Genomic DNA, 13,496 nt, shown 5'->3' with positions numbered 1-13,496 from the left:
TAATAGTCAACAATACCATGATGGGGTTCAGTCACTTGCTCAATATCATACAGTTAGTATACTAAGGCCAGATTCAAGAGTAGGATTATCTGATTTAAAGACCTGCTCTTCATATTAGGCTCCTTTAGTTTCACTCTTATGAAGTAATAGACATCCTCAAGGTCAAATGAGCTCTTTAGTGCTATTTACCCAATAACAATGACCATTAGTTTATAGACATTTTTAGTTGGTGTTTTAGGTTAAATTGTGTGTCTCCCCCCCCAAAAAAAAAGAGATATATTGAAGTCCTAACCCCCAGTATCTCAGAATGTGGCTTTAATAGAAAATAGGGTCTTGATAGAGGTAATCAAGTAAAAATTAGTTCATTAGGGAGGGCCCTAATCCAGTGTAACTGGTGTCCTTATCAAAGCAGGAAATTTGGACACAGGGAGAGACATATTCAGAGGTGGGTGAAATGAAGAGTCACAGGAAAAACTCCACGTGAAAATGGAGGGTTGGGAAGAAGGTCAAAGATTGTCAGCAAACCAACCAAAGCTAGGAGGAAGCAAGGAAGGACCCTCCCCTGCAGGTGACAGAGGGAGCAGGGCCCGCTGACACCTTGATTTGGGACTTGTAGCCTCCACAATTCCCAGACAATAAATCCCTGGCTTATTTTTAAAGCCACTAAGTGTGTGGTACTTGGTTGCAGCAGCCCCAGCAAACTAATACAGTGCGTTTTAATCGTTGTCTTGGCTGCTAAGACTTTAATCTTTGCTTCTTTAGCTGGTGTTACTCAGATCAGCTTCTGTCTTTCAAATATAGTATGAGATGGGAGACCAGATAACAAAACCTGTTAGAATTGCTGGTGAAATTATGGTAGTCCAATCCATTAGCTTTAGGATATGGTAACCTATTTTATGTTGCCCGGAAACTATCTTTGCTTACTTCTGTATTTCAGATTTGGTGAGATATTTCAGCTATTTGTGTGTTTTTTGAAATAACATTTTGTTTTGCATTTCAATATCTTGAAGGGAAGTTCAGTCTTTTCCAAATGATCAAATCAGCAATTCCAGCATGAGAAAGTTAAAAGCCCCCAAAGCGTGAGAGATTATCTGACTACTTATACTGTGCCTGTTTCACGTGATGCTGGCTTTCTTCTTTCCATATACTGATCATGTTTTCTGTTACCGAAGTGGGGTGATAGGTTTTGGGTTCAGGCTACTATTTTCTATGCGGTGGTTAAGAAAATGCCCTTTCTTTCTGGTTTGATAAGTCTTCGCTTCAGTAGCTCGCAAGCCTTTGCCCAGGTTCTGTTTCTAACTCCCAGAGCAGAAAGGCAACTGAGCCTCAAGAACAAAACGGCCGTGCAGTAATGAGGGTATTAGGTTGATGAGGGTATTAGGTGTTCTATTGAGCACCTGCTCCCAAGCTACGGAATAATGAATGAGCATGAATTACGCATTGCAAAAACAGGAGAATCTGCCTTCTTTGTATCATTGATCAGGCAGTTTTGAAAGGAATTTTGGAATTGTGCTTTTCACACAAGGCCACCCATTCGTAAAAACCCATGTGAGAAAGGCAAAGGACTGCTCACTTCCAGGTTAACATTTAACTAGCCTGTGCTGAGGTTTTAATAAATTCTAAGTCATGTGCAGAGCTCCTGCCTGGTGGCCCCAGGATAAGAGTGTAGACTGTGTGAATCCAGACCCTGGCTCTAAGGCCGGAGAAGGAGGCACAGTGGTGGGACTGTAGTTGAATAAGTATGTGGATTTCACTTATGTGTGGAATCTGAAAAACAAACAAAAAAACAAACAAACTTAGAAATATAGAGAACAATTTCATGGTTGGTGGAGAGGAGGGGGAATGGAGGAATTGGTGAAAAGGGGGAAGGAATTGAGATGTGCCAATTGGTAGTTACAAAATAGTCAGGGGGATGTAAAATACAGCACAGGGAATATAGTTAATAATTTTGTAATAACTATGGGAGATGAGACCTGGTCTGTAATAATCCAATCCTGGCAATTTTCACCTCTACCTCCGGTTCCAAACTATGTGTTTCTGCTTACAATGTCTCCTCACACTCTCCCACTTCAAACAACTCTTTCCTTAACATAGATCTGTTTATGTGACCAATAGCCTTTGGGTGACACCCTAAAGAATGTACTATAGAACTACATGTATGATATTTTCCCCTCTCAAGAACTTGAAGAAGACCCAACCTAGGAGACCATTATGTAACAGAGAGTTAAACCCAAACTGTAGACCTATCGGAAAGCTGGGGGACAGGGAGGGAGCTGATTTTGGTTCAGATACACTGATTTTCTTGTTCCCTGTTCTCACAACACCTCGTATCGGATTGCCCAGTGAGTGACTTGATCCCGGGGTAGGTGCAGTGAAGGGATGTAATTAGCCTATTAAGTTCTGCTAATGTCCTGGAAAGTCATTCAGGTGAGAACGTCAGGTATATCAGTTCCCACCTTGGACCCTGCCTCCACGGGGAGCATTACATTTGCACATGCTGTTTCTGGTTCCCACCGCAGGAGTCAGCTGAGAAAGCAGGGCGTGGCCTGCTCTGTTTCTTCCAATCAAGACTCCATGAAGTGTTTCTAGGGTGCGTGTGCCTAGGATTGCACTTTACCACTCCCCACATTCTAGACTCGCGCTTCCCCTCTGCATTCGGGGACTCAGACTGCAGAAATCACGGCTTTATCACTCTTACTCTAGTATATACTCATCCAGGTACTAAAATGATCAGTTGTTTAGTTGACTAACAGTAAATATAGTGCATCTGGCATAGAGAGTTGTTTGTTGTTTTGTGTGTGTGTGTTTTGTTTTTGTTTTTTTTTGCGGGGAGGAGGGATAGAGGGAGTTGTTCTTTTATTTTCTTTTTTGTTTTTTTCTTTTTTTTTCTTACGGGGGAAAAAAGAACACATGGCTTATTTTCCCAGAAGTCTGAGAAACCAAGGAACCAGATTCACCCATTTTTATGATCGATATTTACTTAAGCACTTCCTTTGTTCTGGCACTTTGGGGAGCCTGGGCGCTTCGGCTTTGAACAATGCAGAAAAGGTGTCCTTTCTCTGAGAAGCTGATGGTCTCAGTGCATCAGACGTGCCAGTTTGGGAATTGTGTTGGAGGGGAGGTCCTGCTGGGCAGTGGGTAGGCTGGAATAAGGAAGAGGAATGATGAAGGAAATGGGGATAAGGAAACAATTGGGTGGGATAGATGGAAAGATTGGAGGAAAGTCGGGGAAATGAGAGGCTAAGGTATGAGATGGAATGCCCACACAGACATTGTCATCATTAGCTCCCTGATAATGGTATGGAGGTTGTAAGAGAACTCCATGTACGTTTTAACCAAAGAATTTGTCCAGAGTGGTAGGTGTTGTACTTTTCTCACACTTTTGCATTCATAGATAAGCTTGTAAGACGTTCGCGTTTTAAAATCAGATTGCTATTTTTTGGACTTGAACCATGCCTGGATGGTATTTCTGAACATGACTGTACATAAGAAGGTCTGGAGGAGTCTGTTTTGGACAGATGCCTGGGCCTAGCCACAGAGAGTCCAATTGCTACAGGACTGAGCTAGGTAGGTCACAGAATCCACGTTTCTTAAAGCGCGCCTGTCTGGTGATTCTGAACATAACCAGGTTTTGTAGCCACCAAGTTAAATCATATCATAGAGCTTTAAGTGAAACCATATTATAAGTCCCTTAAGTGAAACTATATTACAGATTGCCTTAAATGAAAGAAACATTTTAGCGTAAGTTATTTCATATTTAGGATTATTTGAAAAGATAGAGGAACCAAGATGGCGGCATAGGTTAATGTTGGAGATTGCTGCCTCAAACAACCAATTCAAATTACACCTAAAAGACTGAACGGACATCATCCAGAACCACAGGAAGGCTGGCTGAGTGGAAATTCTACAACTAGGAGGAAAGAGAATATCATACCCAGACTCAGAGGAGGCGCAGTGCTGAAGTGAAATACTCAGGTGCGGAGTGCGCGCGAGCGGGCTGGCAGTTGTTTTCAATCGGGAGGGAGTTTCAGACTTTGAGCTCCAGATCCGGGCGAGTCTCTAGGGACCCAGACTCAAACGGGAGAAGTGGGACTGTCTGGCTTTGGTCGGAACTCGAAGGCAGCTTTCTCTCCGAGGTTTGCAGCGGTTGCTGGGACTCTGTGAGGCAGAGCCCCTAGGGACGGAACTGAGAGCAGCCATAACTGCTCGCTCAGCTCGCCCTGTTTGATCCTGTGCGACCTGCCCCGCCCAAGCCCTGCACAGAGCCATTTGCCAGATAGCCTCAGGCAAAGGCTAGATTAGCACCTCCCCAGAGGACAGAAGTTTTCCCACTGCAGACACAGCTGACTCTCACAGCCAGTTGGTCTGGAGGTCAAATCCCCCCAGTATTAACTACAACAATCAAGGCTTAACTACAACAAGACTTCGCACAAAGACCACTAGGGGGTGCACCAAGAAAGCATAAAAAAAATGCGGAGACAAAGAAACAGGACAAAATTGTCAATGGAAGATATAGAGTTCAGAACCACACTTTTAAGGTCTCTCAAGAACTGTCTAGAAGCTGCCGATAAACTTAATGAGATCTACAAGAAATCTAATGAGACCCTCGATGTTATGATAAAGAACCAACTAGAAATTAAGCATACACTGACTGAAATAAAGAATACTATACAGACTCCCAACAGCAGACCAGAGGAGCGCAAGAATCAAGTCAAAGATTTGAAATGCAAAGAAGCAAAAAACACCCAACCGGAAAAGCAAAATGAAAAAAGAATCCAAAAATACGAAGATAGTGTAAGGAGCCTCTGGGACAGCTTCAAGCGTACCAACATCAGAATTATAGGGGTACCAGAAGATGAGAGAGGGCAAGATATTGAAAACCTATTTGAAGAAATAATGACAGAAAACTTCCCCCACCTGGTGAAAGAAATAGACTTACAGGTCCAGGAAGCGCAGAGAACCCCAAACAAAAGGAATCCAAAGAGGACGACATCAAGACACATCATTATTAAAATGCCAAGAGCAAAAGACAAAGAGAAAATCCTAAAAGCAGCAAGAGAAAGAAACTCAGTTACCTACAAGGGAATACCCATACGACTGTCAGCTGATTTCTCAACAGAAACTTTGCAGGCCAGAAGGGAATGGCAAGAAATATTCAAAGTGATGAATACCAAGAACCTACAACCAAGATTACTTTATCCAGCAAAGCTATCATTCAGAACTGAAGGTCAGATAAAGAGCTTCACAGATAAGGAAAAGCTAAAGGAGTTCATCACCACCAAACCAGGATTATATGAAATGCTGAAAGACATCCTTTAAGAAGAGGAAGAAGAAGAAAAAGGTAAAGATACAAATTATGAACAACAAACATGCATCTATCAACAAGTGAATCTAAGAATCAAGTGAACAAATAATCTGGTGATCATAATAGAATCAGGGACATAGAAAGGGAGTGGACTGACTATTCTTGGCGGGGGGAAAGGGGTGTGGGAGATGCGGGAATAGACTGGACAAAAATCGTGCACCTATGGATGAGGACAGTGGGTGGGGAGTGAGGGCGGAGGGTGGGGCGGGAACTGGGAGGAGAGGAGTTATGGGGGGGGGGGAAGAGGAACAAATGTAATAATCTGAACAATAAAGATTTAATTAAAATTTAAAAAAAGAAAAGATAACAAAGTGGTGCTAAATTTCAGAATTAGAGAAATCTCAACTTGTTCTAGCAGGAATTTTTATACAGCATACTGGGTTTCTTTTCATTTTCTTTCTCCTGGTGTCTGAATAAAGAATGTTACCATTCTGCAGCTGGCCCTGTAGTGACTTAGAAGTCACCTCATCACATTTTGGGAAAACTATGTATGTAGAATCTATGCCTATCTATTTTTAGGTAGAAAGTCCACTTTTTCTTTTTAAATAGTCATATATTCTTTTTCTGAACTTAGTAGTAAATACATGCCTTTGCCATATTAAGCCTTCTTTGCATGGTTCCTTATGAATCTGTCTTATTCTCTTCATCCCTAGTGGAACTATATCTCAGTTGTCTTTATATTTCTGAAGTCCTAGCACAGTAACTTATTAAAATAAATATTTGATGAATAAATGAATATGAGATTGAAGTTAGAAGTGACACATTAAACTAATTGTTACCTCTCTGATCTCTCTATTATTCTTTAAGCATCATCTTTCATTTCTCGGGCAAATAGTGAGTATAATGATATGTAGCATTATTAAAAAATAAAATGATGCTCTGAGATTTATAGAAGCTCATAAAGTGTCAAATCCAGAGCAATTCATTTTTTTCCCAACAATTCCCCATAAATCCAGGCCACGGAATCAGTATGCTGATCTTGCCACATCCAGGTCTCTTCCTTCCCAGCTGGGCTCCTGGGGCCTCCTCCTCGCTTGGCAAACACTAACTCTCGCTCACTGGATGCAGGTCTGAAAGAGGTAGTAAGAGCCTAGCACCTGGTCTACCCCAAGCTTTCAACTGTAGAGTGTTTGGAGGTGCCCTGTGGTGCTCTGGTAGATACTGTCAGGATTAACCTTGAGTGCACTAGACATCTTCCTAGTACCATAGCGTCATTCATTTACTGGCCACCAGACACTGTGAGCCTATGTGATGGAGTATGGCATTAATTTAGAAACCATCCCTGACATCAAAATGTTCATGATCCAGTTGGAGAACAAAATAAATATAGATGATAAATGTTATGATGGAAGAAGTGTACTCTGCAGAGCACATAGAAGGAGCCATTGACTAAGAACTGAGAATCAGGAAAGGCTTCCTGCAGGAAGTGGCATCTGAGCTATGAGGTGAAGGGTGAATCTGCACTGTCTGGCTGCAGTGGTGAGCGGGCCCTGATTCTGGTGAAGGAACAGCAGAAGGTGGGGGGAGGCAGGGAGCATTTCGGGGACTGCGTGTGCTTCCATGTGGTTGGAGGACAGGAGCCAGATGAGAAAAGAGCCTTTATTCCATATAAGTGAGTTTGAACTAGATAATTCTTGAAATGATGGGATCCATCAAAGACTTTGGGGCAGAATATGCAATATTGAGAGATTAGCCAAAGAAGCATGCAGTTGGAAATCCCCTACACTCTATCTTTTTAGCAAATTGCACCCGGCACCAGAGAAAAACTTGCCATAGCTACAGATGATCACTTATGAATCCAGAATGAATGTTAAGACCCTAACAAGCTAAATGAGAAGATACTCAAAGTTCATGAAACTATCCATGCATCTGCATGTTGGGGGTGGCATAAACTTGGTTGTGTTCATAGGTAAGGGGCTTGTTATTCAATAATATTTTTACGAAAAGAGGACCCTGACAATCTTGGTCTGTCAAAGACCAAGGTCACCTTATTCAAGTGACATAAAAGCCACTTGACTGGGCTGAAAGTGTTTTCCCAAAACCGATTTCAGAGTTTCTTCCCTAATGGCTTCTGTGAATTTAGGCTGAAGTGCTCTAATGGTACATTAGGGAAGGGCCGTAAAATCTGAGAGTGGAGGACCAGGGTAGTAGGCACAGCATTGCTGTTCTCTGATTGAGGGGCACTGCTTACAATATTTGTTTCAGCAGAATTTTGAAAACTCTATACGCTATTCCTCTAAGTCAGTGGTTCTCAACCTGTGGGTCGTGACCCCTTTGGCGGTCGAAAGACCCTTTCACAGGTGTTGCCTAAGACCATCCTGCATATCCGATATTGACATTATGATTCATAACAGTAGCAACATTACAGTTATGAAGTAGCAACGAAAAAAATTTTATGGTTGGGTCACAGCATGAGGAACTGTATTTAAAGGGCCAGAAGGTTGAGAACCACTGCTCTAAGTAGTTATCATGAAACTACTTCCTTTACTGGAAGAGGGTGGGTTTTGTTCCCTTCTAGGGATTTAAGGATCTCACCAAAGCACAGAAGACTGGTCCAGATCTTTTAATCAACCACCTTCACCCCTGGAATAATATTTATTAAGTAACTAGAGAATTATAGCATCATCCTAAGGTAAATTCTAATCTCTGCGTGTTTAAAATAAACTCGCATTATAGACCTTTTTTGTTTCTTATTATATAGAGTCTTTACATTCATCCCAGATTTACACAGATGAAAATTAGTGTAAATGATAATTAGTACTACTACCTTCTGACAATTTTAATGCCCCGTATGACCCTATGGAGCAATACTTACATGCTTAGATATCATATGCTATAGAAATTAAGAGTCTGAGCTTTGGAATGAGAGAGACCCAGGCTCAGAGCCCAGTTCCTCCATTTCCTATCTCTGACCCTGGGCTAAATTACTTAACTTCTTTAAGCCTTGGCTTTCTGATCTAGAAATTGGGGGTGTTCATGGTCATTGTCTCATAGATTCACTGTGAGAATTTAATAAGATTGTGAGTAATGAGGGACCAGTACATAATTTCAACCCTACTTAGCATTCTTGAGCACTTTCTCCTTTAGTTATGTTTGTTTTATTGTAAGCAACTTTCTCTTTTCTTTTTACTCCCCTAGGGATATGAAGCCTGACAATATTTTGCTTGATGAACATGGTAAGTGAATGATTTGTTTGCAACCAACTAGACTTGTATATAGAACAATAATGATTATCCTCAGCTAAGGAGTATTACACGTAGAAAAGGTGTCTTGCTTGATTGACTTGAATTACATGTACAAACTCCATTTTATTTTATTTCTTTTTAATCCTCACCCAAGGATATATTTTTTAATGCTATTAGAGAGAGGGAGAGAGGGAGAGGGAGAGAGGGAGAGAGAGGGAGAGAGGGAGGGAGGGAGAGAGAGAGAGAGAGAGAGAGAGAGAGAGAGAGAGAGAGAGAGAGAGAGACAGACAGACAGGCATTGATGTGAGAGGGAAATATCTATCGGTTGCCTCACACACATACATGCCCCCAGTAGGAATGGAACCTGCGAGTCTTTGGTGCACAGGATGACGCTTCAACCAACTGAGCCGCACTGTCCTGGGTACACACTCCATTTTGTAAGTGGGAGGGATAACCTGAAGAAACTTTAGTATTTCCAGCAGTGGGGTAGTACCCCAATATACCCTACATAACACTGAATTCACATAATGAGAAAGTAACTCTCTATTCCATGTCCTTCCACTCCAACTCATTTCTTCAAGGAAACCATTACAGTATTTGCTGCTGGTTTGCCTTACTGTCTTTATGACCATCATCCCCTTTTTTTAATAAAGATGAACAGGCCTCAAACTTAGAGCATTAGGCAGGCAATGGTATTTCCCTATAAATCTGGAACACTATTTTGTTGGCATGGCACCCACTTTTATGCTTTCCTTCTTAGAAGGGCAAATTGGTTTTACATTTGCAGAGGAGATATCAAGTTTTCTGTTCAAAAATCAACCAGGGTTCTGGCCAGGTATCTCAGTCAGTTAGAGCCTCATCCCAATACACCAAGGTTGCAGGTTCAATCCCTGGTGAGCGTACATACAAGAATCAACCAATGAGTGCATAAATAAGTGGAACAATAAAAATAGATGTTTCTCTCTCTCTCTCTCTCTCTCTCTCTCTCTCTCTCTCTCTCTCTCTCTCTCTCTCTCTCTTCCCGTCCTTCCCCCTCTCGGAAAAAAAAAATCAGTCACTTTAAAGAGAAATATAAAGTAGATGACAGTATATGTGGTACCCAGAGAGAAACATGATATAGAGATATGGGAAGAACCATGAAGATGAAAAAATGAATGCCAGAAGTTCAAAAAACACTGATTAAAGGTACCCTGTAGAACAAGCTTTTGCCGACAATGATTAAATGTGTCTATTCTCTTTCTAATATTTATTTGAATGCACATTTGGATTTATTGGTCCATCAGAGCAGACTATAAGTTATCAATGTTACAGTGGCAATAAGATCCTGGTTCTTTTCACAAAGCTGCTAGATGAGTCATGAATCTGCAAAGCTCCTTACTCATGTGACTTTAACAGAAAGGACTTGCAAGTGGGACTGAAACTCCAAGTACCATCCATTGCTCACTATTTATTTATTTCTTTTTTTACATTTTGTTTTATTGCTTAAAGTATTACAAAGAGTGCTCATTATTTATTTACCTAGTTGCATCTGAACCTGATTTGCCAGACCCCACCTGTTCTCAGAGAGCTAAGAAACACTTGTGCTATGACCTCAAATTTCCAGGCTCGGGGTCATTATTTATTTACAGACTGTCTGAAAAGATTTTCCACTTCCAACGCCTTATTTCTTCCTTCCCTTCACTGCTTCTGACATTTGGGAACAGATTCTCTGGATTTCAGAAATGTGAGCAATGGGGAGACTTAGCATGAAGGTGACTTGTGTTAACACACCAGCTCTCCCTGGTGCACATAAACTCTACGGAGTTCACGGTTATGGAGAGGGCCTCCCCTAACCTATAGAGGCCACCTTTGCACAATTTAGAAAAAGGTGCTTCATCTGCCCACCACAGTCTCATGAAAGTGCATGGCTGGCTGGTCAAGCAGAACCCAGGTTGGGGTTCTGTTCCCACCTGTCCCGGTTGTCCTTGTTTACAATATATTGCTCTACCATTCGTTGAGGCTCTGAATGGAGACATACAGGTGCTGTCAACCAAAACTTGTTCAAGATTTACCTTCCATTTCAGAGAACAGTGTTTTAATATGAGATCTCAAACATGGTTTCATCCTAATTTTACCATGAGGTCGTTCTGTCCTCTCGCATTCAACACCTTTCACCCCCTCATGGTTTCTTGCCAACTTGGTGGTTGTAGGTTGGGAGAAAGGTCCAGAAATAAATGAATCTCTAAGTTTAAGCACCCTTAGAGACTATCTTTATGAAAGATTAATTGTGGATTCTGGAACCAGATTGCTGAAGTTCCAAACCAAAGAAGATGTGATACATATATACAATGGAATACTACTGAGTCCTAAGGAAAGATGAAATACTGTCACTTGTGCCAACATGGATGGATCTTGAGAATATCATGCTAAGCAAAATAAGTCAGATGGGAAAAGTCAAGAACCGTATGATTTCACTCATATGTGGGATATAAAACTGAAAGCAACAAACAAACAAGACAAAAAACACACACAAATTCATAGACACAGACAACCATATGTTGGTTACCAGAGGGAAAGGGAGGGTAGTTGGGGGGGGGGGGGGTAGAAGAGGGTAAAGAGGGCCAAATATATGGTGACGGAAGGAGACTTGACTTTGGGTGGTTAACACACAATGAAATATATAGATGATGTATTATAGCATTGTACACTTGAAACCTATATCATTTTATTCATCGATGTCACCCTGATAAATTTAATAAAATAACAACAATTCACCCACTCACTTGCACAGAGAGGGTCAACAGGTTGCCTAAACTTTCTTTGCTACCTTAGTTTCTCCAGGGATAAAAAGATATATATTTATTTCTTAGGCTCATTGTAAAAACAGACTGACATACCATTTATAAAGTGCTTGATTGCAATATCTACCAGAAGGAAATCACTCGATAAAGGTTAAATGTTAGTATGACTCCATGAGGTAGCAGGGGCTTTCTCCCCTAGGAAGGAAATGTCGACTACTTCATCTTATTTTATGTTGCTGTATCTCTGTCAGATGGTCAGTGAACACTGGGCACTTACCTGTCTTTACTAAAGAATTATTTTTATTCCAGAAGGGATATACCCAAGAGGCCATGTGTCTATTTGTTAGGTCTTGTGCGGGGGTGGGGGGGGTCTACTTTTTTAAAAATTAATTTCAGAGGGGAAGGGAGAGGGAGAGAGAGATAGAAACATCAATGATGAGAGAGAATCATTGACCCTGCACACCCGCACTGGGGATCGAGCTCTCAACATGGGCATGTGTCCTTGACTGGAATCAAACCTGGGACCCTTCAGTCTGCAGGCTGATGCTCTATCCATTGAGCCAAACCAGCTGAGGCTAGATCTTATATTTAAACAATACTGTTGAACCCTAATTCTCAGGTAACTACACTGTCAATGGCCCATCCTGCTTTCCTTCGTGTATGCAGGGAGCTAAACCCACTTTTCAGGTAAGTATTCAGTGTTCACTGACTATCCGATACAGAGACATAGCAACATAAAAAAGATGAAGTAAATTTCCTTCCCCAGGGCATCGTATTCTTGGCAGGGCAGCGTTCAGTTGCTTAGGGACATCCCAGTCATCCCAGTCAGCCTCGGGGACGGTCCCAACTACACCTGTTATCTAGTATATATTTACAATGACCCCTTTTCTCTTTCAAGGTTTTGGGTTTGGATAATAAATTAATATAGGGATTTCTGTATTATATTTCATTCTGAACTCCATTTGAGAATCTTTGCAGTTAATAACAGAAATATTGCTTAAGGATTAGATATGTAAATGGATAAAAGCAAACAATATTGAGTGCTCTTCTCTAAACATTGTTTTGGGATCCCTTTCTGGGGAATATTTTTAAGGTTATTTACATTGTATTTATTCAGATTCTGAAAAACTAAGGCTTTCAGGCATTTCCCAGGGACTATAATTAACCACTTTTAAATAAACCAATTCCTAGTAATCCCCCACCCTTCACTCAGCATGTAGAGTTGCTCTTGGGAGAACCAACTGAACTACAAATCAATGTCTGCCTTTTGGAGGGTCTTCTGGTATGATTTTCCATGTTTCATTTATCCTGTCTGTCCACATGTACATTTTTCCCCAGACAGGCCATCACATGCACCTCTTACCCGGGGATTTTAGCAACTGGGAAGGAAATTGCCTATTTCTGATCTGCCTCCTATGCCCCTTCCTCTAAGTGAGCTGTGTATGATACCGCATCGCTTATATATATTCATTCAGCACCAAGCAGAAACGTTATTTTATTCTCACTGATTCATCTTGGTTTATAATCATCAGAAAAGATTGATATTTAAAGGAGCAAAATCCTTTCATAAAGTGGAAAATCTTTCCATGGTGTGAATAAACATTCCCTGCACATCAGAATTTGCCTTTAAATATGTTTTAATTTAGAGGATACCAGCTGCTGTTCTTCCCCAATGTCTCACTCACTGGTTCAGAGCCCGAGAGGGCATTAGACATTGGATGGCCTCTAACCAGTTGTCCTGATATATATTTTTTCATATCCTGCCAATTTAAGCACCCCATCCAATTTCATCAATTTCCTAGTGTCTACAATTCTTGTGCTTTTAAGTTATTTGGGAAATAAATGCTGTGTCGGGAAGAACAATACTGTCTGCCTGGTATATCCGACAAAATAAAATTATGGCATCATCTATAATGTAGGTTTCTTAATATCATCCTAGTCCTGGGCAACAGTGAAAGGCAAAAACTTAGTCTGTGGGTGTGAAAAAGAACTAGGCTTGCTATCTTAATAGCTCCTCCCTTGAAGATCCCCCAAATGTGCTTAAAATCAAGTGGACATCATACACACACACACACACACACACACACACACACACACACACCACATACACACACACACACACACACACCACACACCACACCCCCACACACACACACCACACACCAC

General features: G+C 41.2%; 1 protein-coding gene across 3 annotated transcripts in view; it reads left to right on the top strand.

Annotated features, from left to right (window-relative positions):
* Nucleotides 1–13,496, top strand: part of STK32A (serine/threonine kinase 32A) — a 90,599-nt gene that overhangs the window by 53,766 nt on the left and 23,337 nt on the right. For all 3 annotated transcript variants that reach the window (XM_036315304.1, XM_036315303.1, XM_036315301.1), the window contains exon 6: nt 8,504–8,541. In XM_036315304.1, coding sequence (XP_036171197.1) covers nt 8,504–8,541 — 38 coding nt within the window. The remainder of the gene's footprint in view (nt 1–8,503; nt 8,542–13,496) is intronic.

This window comes from Myotis myotis, unplaced genomic scaffold, assembly GCF_014108235.1.
Source record: "Myotis myotis isolate mMyoMyo1 unplaced genomic scaffold, mMyoMyo1.p scaffold_m19_p_6, whole genome shotgun sequence".
In the NCBI taxonomy this organism is placed as follows: Eukaryota; Metazoa; Chordata; class Mammalia; order Chiroptera; family Vespertilionidae; genus Myotis; species Myotis myotis.
This window is presented reverse-complemented; position numbering and strand designations above follow the sequence as displayed.